The sequence below is a fragment of the Scleropages formosus genome, chromosome 12 (assembly GCF_900964775.1).
Source record: "Scleropages formosus chromosome 12, fSclFor1.1, whole genome shotgun sequence".
Taxonomy (NCBI): domain Eukaryota; kingdom Metazoa; phylum Chordata; class Actinopteri; order Osteoglossiformes; family Osteoglossidae; genus Scleropages; species Scleropages formosus.
In genome coordinates, this window is record NC_041817.1 from 7,695,180 (window position 1) to 7,711,332 (window position 16,153).

A 16,153-nucleotide genomic window follows, 5' to 3' on the forward strand; every position below is an offset into this window, starting at 1 on the left:
AGCATATTATGTATACATGTATGTCATGCTTTATAGGAGGTTGCAAATGGCATTTAGTTATTCCTTTTTGTGTGTATATGGCCCAGTGCTGTTACTGGTAATACTGTCTATAAAAATGTTGTTCGTGGTACCGCACCATTACATTGACCCTTCTTATTAACAGATTTCTTCTCTACTCTCTAACTTACAATCAGACAGAGCTCTGATATGGCCACTTATTGGCCTGGGTTTCACAAAGAAAAAAATGGTAACGTTTTGCCAAACAATATGCAATTTTCTATGTAACGAAGAAAACTGTCCTGAAATAATATATTTAAAAACTCACGAGCAAAACGCTGAAAACCTGTGAGATTCGTTGTATTGTTTCTCGATTCAATTGAGCCTCTAAATGTAGAACACGTATTTAAAAAATTACATTTCTTGTTCTTTGTTTTTAATATTTTAAAATTAGAAAATTATTTAATGTATCTATCTTTATGCACTTAGCAGTATAATTATAATGTAATTATTGAGTTATTAATGTAGTATATTATTTTGATGTCGATGTTGGTGAGGTGGGGTATAGGTTTTAAATTTAAATTTCTGCAGTTTCTGTGGGGTATGGCTTTGATTACCAACATGACGGAGATCTAATATGATATGAAATACTTTTGAAGTACCTCAATTATAATCAGCCGATTAACATTTTTGGGTTTTGGATTGTAAAGAGTAGTTCTTCTGGAATCAGACAAGTGAGGGCAGAAAATAATAGACATTTATACTTAGACAATGCATATCATGGCACCCTCTGAGCTGGACCAAAGTTGAAAAAAAAAGTTCTGGAAATCTGTTATGTTTTCCCACCTTTGTATCAAGTTTGACAGTTTCCAATTTAGTACACTTGAAGAATGAGTTCATTCGTGGTTTACTGTAGGAGTCGTATGGATGTATGGATGAGTGACCCAGTGTAGGTAGTGTATCTAGTAGTGTAAGTCACCACGGTGAATAAGGTGTGTGGCCTGATAACAGTACATAGAGATCACTGGGAGCTGCTTGGAGAAAAGCGTCTGCAAAATAAATGTAAAAATGTAAAATGTAAGCGTTACTGCTATTGTAAGGATTCATACGGATTTGACGTTCTTGACCTGGGGGGAAACAGCGACACCACGCGGTGTGCTGCGGAAGTGAACAGTACTGCGCGGCACTGTACTGTCGAGGAAGGGAAGGAAACAGCGACCCCACGCGGTTCACCACCACGTGCGACAAGTACAAGAGGAACGAACGCCTTCGGGACCAGCAGCTCTGAAGCTCGCGAGCTCCGTGTTATTCTGAGGCTTTCACAAGCAGGATGAGCGGACGACTCGAAGACCTAAGCCCGAAGCAAGCCGAGGCCTTGGCGCAGGTGAATTTCCGTCGTGCCGTAGTTCGCCGGCTGTGATGATGTCAGGGCCGAGTGTGTCCTCTTGTTTCCGTTGGTTGGTTGGGATGATGTTGCATGATCATGATGATCGGACGATGTCGATCACTCCGGCGGCGAAGTGCCGGAGCCTCGACGCGTTTCGCGGAACAACTTTCCAAACTCGGACGGCAGCTTGACTTCGCTGTTCCTCCTCGGTGCCGTCCTCGACCCCGTGCGCTGGGATGCGACGCCGCCGTCGGTGCGGTGCTTTCGTTTCGGCCCGCGATGATCATCCGAGAAAGTGCGACGCTGCTGGACTCGCCCGGCTTTTGAGTCGACGCGGCTCGGCGCTCCGCTCACGCGCTCCGCTCACAGCGGCACGAGGGCGGCTGTCACTGGTCGGCACCTCTGTCCCTGCGCCGCGCGCGAGGGGCTCCGCCAAATCTTCCAGAGAAAGCAGCCGCGCGAGGCGCAGACACGCGACTCGGTCTGTGCCGCCGCTGCAAAACGCGCGCAGAACTACACACACACACACACACACACACACACACACACACACACACACACACACAGAGTAACCGAGCGTTCGTCTCTACAAAACTTACTTCGAGAAGATCTTCACCCGGGTCTGCTTTCTCGCTGTCTTGGGTGAACCTGGAAGATCCTCTTAGGGCCAAAACGCGCTTTAAATTTCAGCTCGAGCTTTAAATTAATAATAATGAAACGGGAATTCATCTGCATGTAGACAAAAAAAGCAATTGCGCTGCATACTTTCGCACAGCTTTCACATCTGACGGACACCTGTAGCCCAAAGATACACATCCTGACCCTTCGGGCTCCCTTAAAAATTAATATTTGTATATATTAAGCAACAATGCCATTATAATATTACCCGTAAACTGACTTAGAAGTCTTATTTAATGTAGAATGCCCAGGGTGGGCAGCCACTGGCACTTGGACCCCCAGAGGTTTTTTTTTCTCCCTTGACTTTCAGTTGGGAGTCTTTTTTTTTTGGTTCCTTTCCTCCGTGGCCAGTAGACATACTTGTACACTTATAGCTTTAATAAATGCATTGATAATGTATTACTCTACTTCTGTAATTTCTTTGTTTCCTCCTTGTCTGATGCATTTGTTTCTTTGCTCCATCCATGTGTTCAAGTGCGCTGCGTGTCAAAATAAATTGAAATCGAAATAGTATTATTAGCGTTAATATTAGTATTATTCGGTCTAATTCCATCGTCCGAGGCGACGCGGTGGTGCGAAAAAACACGCCTTTGCTTGTGACTCCAGTAAATGACAGGAGACCCCCGGTAGCGCAGCGAGGAAGCGAAAGCGCCGCAAGAGCGTTTTTGTAACTGATGAAGCGCAGCGCTGCTTATTTCCACACATTGGGGGAAAAGAGCGTGAGGGAGTCACGCAGCCTGTTGTTGTGGTATTTTGGGTGACTTTTTTTTTTTTCTCCATCTGCCAAGTACTTCTATACTTGGCTTTTCCGTGGGAAACTCGTAGAGCCTTACACAAGGCCTACTGGAAATCTCTGCTTCTCTTCTCCTCTAATCCTCTCTTTTTTTTTTTTTTTTTTATTCCTCTCCTCCCCGTCAATGGGCATGTTCTCCCTCATCCCCTCTGCGGTTTTTCACACTATCGTGGCGCCCAGTTTCGAGAGAGGGTTCAGGACATTCTGCCCCAGCTCCCTGCGCAGCACGACCACTTCCTCCTGCGCTGGCTCCGAGGTGAGGACTCGACCGCATCTCCTCCTGTTGTAGAGGCTCGATGTTTTTTTCTTTTGCGGTACGAAATGGAACGAGAGCAACGACTTCCAGCGCGAATGCCTCTGCGCACGTGATCGTCGTGATGGATTCGCATCGTAGCGCTGGATAGCACTACAGCAGAGAGGAAGTTGCACTGCGGTGTCATCCCCCGCTGCCCCCTCCATCTCCATGGCGCTACATGTCATGAGAACGAAGCCCGATAAAGGAGTCCTTGTACTGCATGACGCACAGGGCGTGCTGTGTCTCTCTCTGTAATCCCTGTAATAATCCTGTTAAAACCGTAAAGCGGTGGGCAGCGCCTCCGGACGGTCAAGCCGCCGCAGTTTTTCGGGGATCCGGCAACCAAACGTCCGACGAAGAAGTTGCGATAACTTGGCCGTATTCGTCCCCTCGCGTGCTGAACCCTGTACCATGTGCTCCACGTGTCTTATGTCCTTATCGCCCTGCTGAGTCGCCGAGACAAGGCTACAGACTTTGCGTCCACCCGTTAGATTTCATCGACTCAAACAAGAGATGGCGCATTATCGTACAATAAAAACATTTGATTAAATGTTAATGAGATGAGTGCGGTTTGGATTTGATGAGCAGTTAGCCTGAGGTAGCTCCATGTCGCCGTGGCTACCGGTGTCCGCTCTTCTGGACGTCTCCTAGTTGGACGTTGAAATCCCCTTTCTTGACAGGTGCTACGGGCTTTTTTTGGATTTTAGCACCTTAAGTCTGAAACGTCTGTATCTTAAGTAAGAAGAAGGTAAATCGTGGAGAAAGAGGCTTACCGTACACCGACCCCTCATCCTTCTGATTGCAACTCCATTTGATCCAAAGTTACTTTTACCACTACGCCGTAGTCAAGGCGGAATACAAATATTCTTCTATTTATTTAGGTTAGGTTCAGGAAAACATTTTAGTGTATTAACTTCAAGCTGTATTAAAACTCTGAAACTGAAAAACTTTCAGATGAACACTTTAAAGAGACCGAAAATAAAAAGAAATTGTCGGAATGGGATCATTTTCCGTGATCGCTGTTGACCGACTCATCGGTTAAACCTCATCTTGTTACCGCTCACCAACACTGAGGAACACCAGACACGAGTTGGCGGTAAACACCTGGAAACGAGTGAAATTAGTTAGTTAATTAGTTAATTTGTTAATTAATTAGTAGCGCACTCCTATTCCATTTGAGTGAGATACTGCAATGCATAACAAGGAGAAATTGCAAACTGGCACATAAAGAAAATGTCATCAAAAATGAATAAATAGTCTACAAATACATAAATAAATAAAAACACTAATAAAATATGTAGAACATTAATATTAAACATACCAGATACAAATACGATACGTCTATTTATTTTATATAATATATAAAATGAATAATGTTTGTATCTTAGAAAAGCCATAAAAGGAATGCTCATATTTCATACTTCATAAAAACTGTGCTAATACACTGACTAATATGTGAAATATCACTTATTTCTGTTAGATCAGTGCAAATCATTTCAAAATGCAAGTGCCTTGAAAGCCTACAAACTGGTGACAGTTGTCTTCCGGCAGCATCAGTTGGCACCTGCAAAATACTTAGATGTTATACCTGCAAGTGTATACTTTTAAATTCAACAACAATAATAATAAGAATAATAATTTCCAAAATTTGTAAATTCCATAAATTAATAAAACCCACAAATATTTCACGTCGTCCGCCATTAAACGGAGGCAAAATGTAATAACGTTCTTAATATATATCTAAATATATAGAAGCTATGCGTATCTATATATACAGTATATATATATATATATATATATATATATATAAAGCTTTAATATGAAGGTAAATATATAAGTATGTTAGCTTAGATAATACATTTAATTATGTCCTTACTATCTATTGGGATGCTCTCGGAGCGTTTAATAAGGTCGAGATGGTGTGAGGAGGAGGTAGATGCAGTATGTCAGTGGGTCACGGTGTGCGCAGGCCTTCGCTCCGGGCTTTGAAATGAGATTAAATGTGGCCGAGACAGAAGGGCACGGGTCTGGATGCCCGGCCGGGGGCGTCTGATCTTCTCGGTGCCCGCAAGGCCTCGGGCGCCATTCCGAGAGCCTGGAGGGCGTGCCTTCTGACCGCAGCGCCGTCAGTCCCGGATGGGTCCCGCTACCTGCTTTTTATTACTACTCGCATCACTAGTCAAAGTCACAGGTTTGAATCCCGCCTACAGCCAGAGGTGGGATTCAAACCTGTGACTTTTGGATACAAAAGCAGCAGCGCCGACCGCTACCCTACCAGCTGCCCCTTTTTCCACCCCAGTGGCGTGTGGTAAAGTACAAATACTCAGACCCACCGGGAGTCTCACTGCACCGAAAAATCTGAGCGCCTTCTTTAACGTTGGATGGAAAAGGGCTGCGGTAACACCGCGTCCAAAGATGTAAAATCCTTCGCGCTCGACCACGTGGCCCTGCTGCAGCCCGCGGGTCCGCAGAATAGCGTTCTCTCTCCGGCTTTTTCTTCTCCGTCCAGGTTCGAGTGCTCCGCGGGGCCCGGTCAGGCGGTCGGTCACTAGTCGCTAATCCCCTTTGCGGAGCATTAGGTGCTTAACGTCCAGCTTCTAGGTTACGGTTTCCTCCTGGAGAGGGGCAGGAGTGGGAGGGAGTTTAAAAATAGACTTGAAGAGACCGAGTCGGTTTTTTTAAGCGGAACTGGAATTTTCGTAGACGGCGAAGTTGGCGGGGAAAGCGGGCTGGGAACGCGTGTCACACGGTCGGTTCGGCTTCCTGCGTGGGGTGCGGTAGGGATGCCGGTGCCACGCGCTCTTTGTCCCTCCGGTGCTGGGAATGTTTCTCCTGCGATGGGAGAGATTTCCTGTAGGCTCCCTTTAGATGCACCGTTTCCCTTCTGCATGTGCTCCGTGATGTACCCTGGTATATTTTACCCCGGGCATGGGTATGGATTCACACGCTCCCACTTTCTCTCTGATTTCAGCCAGAAACTTCCACGTGCAGAAAGCAGAAGCCATGCTCCGCAAGGTACCTCAGTCCTCCTCTCATCCTGACACACAATCACTTCTACATTTCTTCTCCAGTTTTTTTTATAACCACGATTATGATTGATCCTTTTGATGGTTACGGTGGGGGCGCAGCGGGTTTGACCGGGTCCTGCTCTCCGGCGGGTCTGGGGTTCGAGTCCCGCTTGGGGTGCCCTGTGATGGACTGGCGTCCCGTCCCGGGTGTGTTCCCCTCCCCCTTCCGGCCTTGCGCCCTGTGTGGCCGGATTAAGCTCTGGCTTGCTGCAGCCCCGCTTTGGACAAGCGGCTTCAGCCGATGTGTGTGTGTGTGTGTGTGTGTGTGTGTGTGTGTGATAATCATGGTAACGGGCAAACGCATCAGAGCACATTTACACGGTAGTTTCCTGTTGAGCTTTTCAAATCTGTTCCGACGTCTTTCGTAATGCCACGCGTGTAGAAATAGGGAATCACGAGCCCGCAGGCCACGTGCCGGCTCCGCCGAAGGGAGCCGTTTGCGTTTGCCTTACGCAATCGTGAGCCTGCTGCGCGTCGCCTCTGGTGACGTTACGTTAGCTGGGCATCGGCTCGAGACCGAGCGGCTCAATAAAGAGACTTTGCGCGAAGCGGGTGGCGAGGGGGTGGAACCGGTGGCGGGACCGTCGCTCTTAACGTGCGTCGGTGTGTCGGGCACTTCCTCGCGGGGACGTCGACCGACATCGTAAACGTGACGCACGCGATGACTCCGATGATGAAACCGAAAGTGCATTTCGTTGCCGCCGCTGTCTCGCCAGATTTCTTATCGACATCCCTGAATTTTGACTGGGTGGGTCAGGAAGCGTTTGCTGCGGCGAAGCGTGATGGACCGATATAGGTGCACATGTGCGTTGTGTGTGTGTGTGTGTGTTTGCACTCAGCTCCTCAGATTAGTGCATGTCTTATCACTCCATCGCTGGCGCTCTGAGTACCACAGCAGAGAGCCAGACGATCTAGAAAGGTGGCCACCCAGCCAGCTCCCCCACCCCTCCGCACCCATCATCTTCCCTGCGCAAAACCATCATCCCCCCGTTGCTTATTGGGCAGCTGTTAATTCCTCGGCGCGTCTAAGCCAGCTGATCCTCTTTACTACGCGCTCCTCCTCGGGTCTGCAGCCAGTGACGCGTTTCGGACCTGAGGCTGAAACCAAACGCGGCAGCTCACGCTGCTGACGTGTGTGTGAGATGTGTGACAAAGGGCGGTCGATCAGTCGCTCACACGCTGTCGAACTGCTTGTCCTCGTCCCCGGAAACCCAGGGCTGACGAAGAACCGGGACTCCCTTAGAGTGAGGGACGGGCGCTGACGTATATGCTGCGGACAAACGCGCGCACACACACACACACACACCTAATCGGTAACCAAGATTCTTTAACCTCTGACAAGATACCGGGCCGGTGAATTGTTTTCATCAGCCTCCCGGAAGGCGACCCGCATGTGATCGCGCGGCCTTTTGCGCGGAGGCACGGCGTATCGCGGGAACGTCGTTTCGGTGTCCGCGGGGGGTCCGGTGCCGCCGGCCCGCCGCCTCTGCTCGCACTAACTGTCTTGTCATCATTTCGTTCCATCGCTGCGTTTCGTCCTCAGCACCTGGAGTTCCGAAAACACATGAAGGCCGACACGATAACCACGGACTGGCGGCCACCGGAGGTATCCTGCTTTAAGAAAATACGCTTTGTCTTCGTTGCGCCTCCTAAGCGTTTTTCTCGGCTTCTTGCTAGAAGCGGCCGCTAAGTGCAGACTGCTCTGCGGGGCGTTGCGTACGCGGGTGTCGTCCTCCTTTCTTTCTCTCCTCGTCCGTTCGCTGCCTGCCCAGGTCATCGAGAAGTACCTCTCCGGGGGGATGTGCGGCTACGACCGCGAGGGCAGCCCCATCTGGTACGACGTCATCGGCCCCGTGGACCCCAAGGGCCTGCTCTTGTCCGCCTCCAAGCAGGACTTTGTCAAGTCCAAGGTGCGGGACTGCGAGTTGCTGCAAAAGGAGTGCGACCAGCAGTCAGAGAAGGTACGGAGTGCCCTCCTGCGTTACGTGCGGGAGCCGGTGTGTGTGTGTGTGTGTGTGTGTGTGTGTGTGTGTGTGTGTGTCGTGTGCTATGCGTGACGGCCCGCTTCCTCTCACTCAGCTGGGGAAGGTTGTGGAGTCCATCACCATGATCTATGACCTTGAGGGCTTGGGCCTCAAGCACCTGTGGAAGCCTGCCATCGAGGCCTACGGAGAGGTGGGGACTCCGTAACAGCGCACACACACACACACACACACACACACACACACACACACACGCAGGCACACACACTTCCTCCTTCCCTGCACAATGCTCCAAGCTGCATGCACACTTCTGCCTGCCTGGGCTTCTCAGATCCATTCATGGAGGAACATTTAGGCTCTCGACCCGTACACGCCGCGGAAGCGGTTGAAAATCGAATGTCAGTTCTATTTAGATGGATCCTGGGATGTCTGGACACCCTCCTGGAAGCTCCTAGGAAGTGGTGCACGATCATCCCGGTGGTACATCGTCGTCAATCGGCGCCACCCCACCGGATGCGAGCCTGATCCACCGTGTTCCTCTCTCGCAGGTCCTCACCATGTTCGAGGACAACTATCCCGAAGGCCTCAAGAGACTGTTTGTCATCAAAGGCAAGTGTTTCGCGCCCGTCGCTGTGAGGCAGCCCTGCAGATGAGTCTCGATGTCCAGTCGCTCCATCACGGCTACGGCAGTGACCTCTGTGCGCCTCCCTTGCAGCCCCGAAACTCTTCCCGGTAGCGTACAACCTCGTCAAGCATTTTCTGAGCGAGGACACCCGCAGCAAGATCATCGTGCTGGGGGGTGAGAGCAGGGCGAGGAGCCTTCTACTCGGTTTTCTCTTCAGCGTGCTCTTCCCTTTAGCCTGTCTCACCTCTCGTCTCTCTGCACGCGCTCAGCTAACTGGCAAGAGGTGCTGCTGAGCTACATCCACCCCGATCAGCTGCCCGCCGTCTACGGGGGCAACCTCACCGACCCGGATGGCGACCCTCGCTGCAGGACCAGGGTGAGTCGGGGCGGTGAGGCCGAAAGGCGTGCATCCCGGTTGCTTCGATCGCCGGTTGTCGCTCCGCGTCTCGGCGGACGCTGGACAGAAAGTGAGCCGTAAGGCCACCGAGTGGCACGCGAGGAGCTTTCTGTTAGCGCGCAGACTGGGTGCCCTTCGCGGCCCTGTGCCGCTGCAGTGCGCTTTGCTTTACCGCGTGGCAGAGCACCCCTGCCCACCTCCGCATCCCGCTCCACGCAGGTACCGTTGCTCCCGGAACTAAAGCGGCCAGACGCTCGTTTGAGGTGCCAAACATTTCCACGCGTTCATTTATCTCACGCTTTTCTCCAAAGTGACCTAGAGCGTCAAGCTTCCGACAGTGATTTACACACCTATAGAGCGAGGTCATTTTTACTCGAGCAATGTACAGCGAGTACCTTGCTCGCGGGTGCTGTAGCAGGAGGTGGGATGTAAATTTATTTTTCCGTCTACTTTTAAAATAAATACAGATGTCAGCGACGGATTTGTTGTCGTATAGTTCCCGTATTTCTCAAGCTTTCTGGGTCTACGGGGTAGCGGCAAGCTGTTTGCGCACGTTTCACTTTCACGCCGGGGGCTGGGCACGGAGGCCCCTCAAGCATGAAGGGTCTAGCGTATATGAAATTAATTTTAAAAAACATTGATTACGTACACTCATGCGATAATGTGTGTTGGCTGGCTTGAGGAAGGCAAAGGCTGTATGTCATAAATTAACACGGGCGGTCCTCGATTCACTATGGTTCGACTTGCGATTTTTTTCGACTTTACGATGGTGCGATGGCGATGGACGTTCAGTAGAAATCGTACTTCGAATTTTGAATTTTTTTTTTTTTTTTCCGGGCAAGCGATATGTGGAGCGATACTCTCTTGCGATGCTCGGCAGCGGCAGCGATCCGCATCTCCTAGCGTGTCGCTCAGAAGTGTGTGTTAAGTGCATATGATGCTTTTTCGACTTACGATGGGTTTCGGGGAACGTAACCCCATCGTGAATCAGGGACCCCCCCCCGCAATTAGAAAATGAGGGCGCAACGGTGCGAACCAGGATGCAAACCCACATGAGCGAGCGTGCGCACGAGGCCACGGAGCGCCGCTCTGCAACCGAGAGCGCCGACGCATGGTTCCCGCAGCGCAGTGCGCCTTCCCGGCTCTCTCGCGCAGCTGCGCTTTTCCCACGCTGGACAAAACATCTCAGAGCAGATAAAATGCGACCAAGATCTGACTCGCATGCTGAAAATCTGGAGCGATTCTCGGGAAGCGGTAGAGGAGGAGCGGCTGGAAAACCAAAGAACGGGATGAGTGTACTGTGCACGGGTAGCCGCCTCTGAAATGGAGAGGTTAATGATGGTGGTCGGTGACAGGTGATGCAAATGTGTGGAGCTGTTAGGAGATCAGGAGAGAAGTGGGTCTGAAAGGGGTGTGTTCCGAGAGCCTCCTGGGACGCTGGATGCTCCGCAAGCCGTTATCTTCGGGGGTCGCGACAAGCCGGAGCCCAACCCGGCAACACGGGGCGTAGGGCCGGAGGGGGAGGGGACGCACCCAGGACGGGACGCCACTCCATCACAAGGCACCCTAAGTAGGACTCGAACCCCAGACCCACCGGAGAGCGGGACCCGGCCAAACCCGCTGCACCACCACTGTGCCCTCCGAGCAATATAAAGTACACCTGAAACACAGGAATGGGTGGGTAGGATGCTCACCTGGAACATGCTTTCAGAAAAGGAGCGTTTATATAAGTGTAGCCTCTTTCCACATGTTTTGCTTGCGTGCATGAAAAATGGACTCGAAAACCCTCGCAGATAACGGCTCCGTGCTTTCAGACTGATCGATCTTCGGCGCGTGGTCATTCGGAGCACAAACAGGAATGTCGCGCACCTCTTCGCCGGCTTCTACGGTTTCTCAGCACCGCGTGCCGCGCGTAGCATCCTCGAATTTTCCGTGGAAAAACACACCCTCGTGCCGCTGCGCGGTTCCGCCTCTCCTCCGTCTTTCACCCTGGGCCCCTTCCCCACCCGAATTCCCCGTCCTTTCGCAGCGCTCTAGACTACCTGCCGCTAGTGCATTGCAGTAGTGCCGCAGCAGTACAGCGATACGAGTTTCCTGGATGAATTGCCGTGTTAAAATATGCGGGAGATAAAATGCGCTGCATCTCACAGCATCGGCAAGCTTCTGGATGGAGTAAAAAAGTCAGTAAATGACAATGCATTTCATCCCTTTGTGCCTGGGGTGCGATAAGAAATCGTACAACGTGCCCTGGGACGCTGTCAAAATGTCTCTAAACATTAATTGATATTAAAATGTTAATTGCCGATATTAGCCTGCACGTTCACGTTCTTTCGAAGCATCGGTCCATATGCAAATTTGTCACCCGCTGCGAAGATTATCTGGAGGTGGGTGTGTGTCAAAGCAGGATGCTGTGGAGTGCAGAGCATCCCGGTCCTGTCTCACTTTCTCACTCTTAACGCCCTGAGAGCAGCTCGGTGTGTCGTGACTCCAATCCTGCTGTTTCTACCCGTAGATACATAGGTAAAGAGCCCATCCGGAGCGGAGCAGTACTCTTTATCAGGCCATGGGACAAAGGAGGCCTTTCCGGAGCTTCCGTTTGGGACGCGCACCTCCGGGGAAACTAAACGAAGGACTGCAGATGTTACAGCTGCGTTCGTGCGATGACGTGACTGGCACTTCTGTTCGATTTTCAACATCCGGACTCCATTTACCCCATGTACCTTGGCCCTCTCGGGATGTAAAGTACTGTGTTTTGCTGGTAGTACGGTGCAGGGCTCTGTCTCTTTTGACCGGTTTCTCAACTGTGTGACAACTATATGTTCATAGATGCTTTAGTAGGAGAGGAGGACTTTGAGATTGTAGCCCCCAGCTGTGAAGCATCAGCCAGGATAAGAATCTGTATCTAGGTGGGGATCGGGGAATTGTAGTTATAAGCTGATTTTGTCAAGACATTGCAGAACTTTTTTTTTTTTTTTTTAAATCCAAACTGCTGTTTATTTGCTTAACTCACAGGGCAGAAGAGTAAAATCAAATTTGCAGTCAGTTTGAAATGCCTGCAACAGCGTTTTTTGTCCCCCCCCCAGAACATCGAAAAAAAAAATCACTGCAAAACTTCCGTGCATTGATTTGTTTATTGGTTGGAAAAAGACATCATCGACCTCCTCCTCCCCCTCCGCCCCCACCCTGAACTCTTAAATAAGGGGTCGGAAAGACTATCGAAAAGCACGTGGCTTTTGTGTGCGTGAACGGCATAAGAAGCGCGTGCATCTGCAACCCCTGCGAGGAAAAGAATCAAGGGTCCGAGAAGCGTTCTCGGATCCCCGTGTCTCTTCTCACATGGAGCACCAACACGGGGAGATGCTCTAACCCTGCGTTCGCAGCAGCGTCGGAGTGCCGGGTGGCACGTTTCAGAGCTGTGCTGTGTTCCTCATCAACAGGGCTGGTGTCCTGCAGTTGCTATCGGGCCTGGGGGCCCTTGTGGCCTGAGTCAAATAGTTGGTTCCATGCAAATAAATGAGACAGGCTGCTCAGGCTGACGGTCCCCGTCCTTGTTTTGCACAGCAGAGCACGGAAACTGCCAATCCAGCTGACGTATGAGCCGCAAGAGGCCCCATGTCCCCGTCCCCCCCCCCGCCTCGGAGCTGGTTTCCTCTTTTGTGGCCAGCACCGACTGTGCACTAACACCTTATATTTACAGTGCTGCTAAAGAAGTTTTTAGCCAGGAATAGGCATCAGTTAGCGTGCACAGGCCAGGGGGTGACAGCTACACTGGGTTCTTGTCGCAAATCTTACGAGATTTTTCCATTTTTTAAATTTTTTAAATCGTACATTTATTCATTTGAGACACCCCGCAGAGAAAGCAAAGGCACATTTTCTCCGATAGACTGAGAGATACAGATGCAGACGTAAGATTCTCAAAGTACAGTCACTCAGTCTAATGTCACCATTTAAATCAGCATATTTTACACGGGTAGCTGCGAGTAACGTTGGTAAAGGGTACATAATTTTTAAAACGGGTAACATTAATGATGTTACATTGGTTGCAGCATATAGGGCAGCACGGTGGGGCTTTGGGTAGCGCTGGTTGGAGCGAGTGATCGGGTCACATAGGTATCAAGGTATCACCTGCTGATGTTCTCGTAGGCTGCGGCCGAAGTCTTAGACTCGGTATGTAGATACGTTTACTCCTCGATATGACTTCAACTGTTTAATAAAAAAACATTTGTTGCAGAGTGAACACAACCTGCTTGTGAAAACACGGAGGAACATCTGTATTTTTGAGCTTTTGTTGTCTGTGGCGAAGCGGTAAAAGTGCATTTGGAGTTACAAACGAATTTGAGTTATGAACAGATTTTCGGTTCTGATTTTGTTCATTCAAACAGGCAGAGCGGTGGGTGTGGGGTCCGGGAAACAGTTATAGCGGGCAGTTCCTACACGGTCGCACAGGCCACAGCAGCGGTCGTGGTTTTCATGATTATGGCGCTATGGTACGGCAGTCGGTGCCCATCCAGGCCCCCCCGTTGAAGAGGGATGTCTGCATTCGCAGTCATGGTCTAAATATGAGAACGATGGAAAGAAGGTGGGGACTACATGTCACGTGCCATCTTCGCGTCCTCACAAAGTACCAGCGTGCACGATTCTGTTCGCGTGACGCCGCATTTGTCGAACCTCGAGAGGATATTTTTGAGGACGGCGTGCTCGCGAGATCAGTAAACACTGAGAAAAGAGATCCGGTGGCAACTCTAAATTCGAAAAAAAAAAAAAAACGTGAAAACTAAAGGAAAAATTATTTCTTGCGTTTCGGAGCTTCTCAGAAATGAAGTTAGGAGCGATTTACTGCATGAAGGAGAAAATCGATGCGAAACGCCGCGGCGGTTTCGCGCGTCTGTCGTAATCTACTTGTCCGTGCGGTGCGGAAATAAGAGAAATATTAGGAACGCCCGTGGAGCGGCAGCTTCATTAGCACCTGGTTTGCCCTTGGCAAAGACAGCAGGAGCAGAGCAGAAGGGTCGGGGGTCACATCGGAGCTTCGCGCCGGTCTCTGTACAGGCAGCGAGGTATGACAAAGAAGTGCTGAACAGAAACTCGGTGTTCAGAGGCGGCCCCTGCCGAAGACGTCCAGCCAAGGCGGTCCCGGCTGCCCCGCAGGGCTCGGGTCGGGGCTCCGACACGTCGCGCCTCTTGCGGACCGTCCTTGTGTGTGGGCGGCTCCAGCGCAACCCGGCCCCCGCGGGGGGTCGCCCCGGCTGGCGCTGCGCCGCAATGCGATGCTGGCGAAGGTGAGTAACCGCTCCCGCCCGCCAACTTCCGAGCTCTCTGGACCAAGTTCCCGCGCACAAAGACGCGTCGTCTCACGACTGCCGCGCTCGTCTCTCGCCGGAGCGACTCTTTTACCCGGCGTCGGCCCGTTGTGACTTTGCGCTTTTGTGCCAGATCAAGTATGGAGGCGACGTGCCCAGGACCTATTACGTGCGGGAGTCCGTCAAGGTGCAGTACGACCAAAGCGTCTCCATAAGCCGGGGGTCCTCCCACCAGCTCGAGTACGAGATCCTCTTCCCGGGCTGCGTGTTGCGGTGAGCAGCGACTCCAAGAACCGTCCCGAGCGCAGGTCCGCGGCGTTCCGTCGCCGTTTAACGACGAGGGCGCTCTTCCTCCCCAGGTGGCAGTTTGCGAGCGACGGGGCCGACATCGGCTTCGGGGTGTTCATGAAGCCCAGAATGGGCGAGCGGCGCAGAGCAGGCGACATGCTGGAGGTTGTACCCAGTCAGCGCTACAACGCCCACCTGGTGCCCGAGGACGGCTCTCTTACCTGTACGGACCCAGGCGTCTGTGAGTATGGAGAGACGCTCGGCTTCACGCGGACGAGTCTCGCAAACGCGACGTCCTTCTCGATGCCGTGTCAGTATGGCCGGGATCGGAACCGGCAGTAACCGGAACGCCGTCCTCTCTAGATGTGCTGCGCTTCGACAACACCTACAGCGTGTTCCATTCGAAGAGGGTCGGCTTCACGGTGGAGGTGCTCTTGTCGGACGGCCAGGCGGAGACCCCCCGAGGCGGCGGCCAGGCCGGACCGCAGAAGGAGCTGGACGCGGGCGCTCAGTAGCTGTGCGGGGAGGACAGCGAGCGACGCCGCTGCTCGGCCTCTGGGCTCGGTCGCACCCCCGCCCCCCCCCCAAAGTCGATCGAGCGCGAGCGCTCGAACAAACTGCCGCCCGCTTCATCTGACTGGCAGCCTCCCAAAGGAGCACTTTCCTTCACAACGAACCTCTCTCTTCTAAATGCTGCTCGCGACCAACGGAAGGATCGCTAGACGGTCGACTCCCGCACACAGTCGCTGCCCCGGTACACCGGGCGGAATGTACAGTTACACTGCGTACACCGTTTTACTTGAAAGGGGAACAACTGAAGAAATAACCCTGAGCAGAAACTGCACAGTGGAAACGCTCACAGAAAAAAAAGAGCGTCGCTGAATCATTTCATTGCATTAGCGTATGCGCGCACACACACACACACACACACACACACACGGGACACTTGCAGTATTGAAGAACAGTGACCTCAGCCTTATGAAGGTACCGATCTGTGTTGGTGCAGTTTTGTACCACTGCCCAGTAAGACAGTTCTCTCGATTATACTCTGTGTGTGTGTGTGGGGCCTCAGTATTTCTCCTCTCCTCTCCTCTTTCTGTCCCCGATGAGGATCAGCTCAGCGTTGTGTGAAGGCGGCCCTGCCTGCAGCTTTTTCTCTAGTGCAGTGACTCAGCAGTTGTCCGTACGCACACCCCACACGCTCTTCCACGTGAAAGAGACCGTGGCGAAGCACGGTACGGAAGTGAAAATCCAGTACAGTTAGTGAAAAATCACAACGTCTACAGCCGCTTGTCCCGAGCGGGGTCGCGGCGAGCCGGAGCCTAACCCGGCGGCGTGGGGCG

At 51.7% G+C, this 16,153-nt stretch overlaps 1 protein-coding gene across 2 annotated transcripts; it reads left to right on the plus strand.

The window, feature by feature from the left end:
* The first annotated feature begins 1,235 nt into the window (after positions 1–1,235).
* LOC108940318 (SEC14-like protein 2) lies at positions 1,236–16,153 on the plus strand. Of its 2 annotated transcripts, none has more exons than XM_029257086.1 (12): positions 1,236–1,381; positions 3,036–3,111; positions 6,122–6,165; positions 7,762–7,846; positions 7,899–8,179; positions 8,298–8,393; positions 8,749–8,809; positions 8,916–8,999; positions 9,095–9,201; positions 14,656–14,795; positions 14,882–15,051; positions 15,174–16,153. In XM_029257086.1, the coding sequence occupies exons 1-12, from the start codon at positions 1,328–1,330 to the stop codon at positions 15,323–15,325; spliced, it is 1,350 nt and encodes a 449-aa protein (XP_029112919.1). In that variant the 5' UTR covers positions 1,236–1,327; the 3' UTR covers positions 15,326–16,153. The 2 variants fall into 2 exon arrangements, with proteins under 2 accessions (XP_029112919.1, XP_018617892.2); XM_018762376.2 differs by having other exon boundaries at positions 7,762–7,824; positions 7,991–8,179.

What these genes read in the sequence shown, in the direction of transcription:
- LOC108940318 (XM_029257086.1), top strand. Translation starts at nt 1,328, where the DNA reads ATGAGCGGACGACTCGAAGACCTAAGCCCGAAGCAAGCCGAGGCCTTG. An exon ending in CCATCGAGGCCTACGGAGAG is followed by an intron (nt 8,394 to 8,748) that starts GTGGGGACTCCG and finishes CCTCTCTCGCAG; the next exon opens with GTCCTCACCATGTTCGAGGA. An exon ending in GAGACTGTTTGTCATCAAAG is followed by an intron (nt 8,810 to 8,915) that starts GCAAGTGTTTCG and finishes CCTCCCTTGCAG; the next exon opens with CCCCGAAACTCTTCCCGGTA.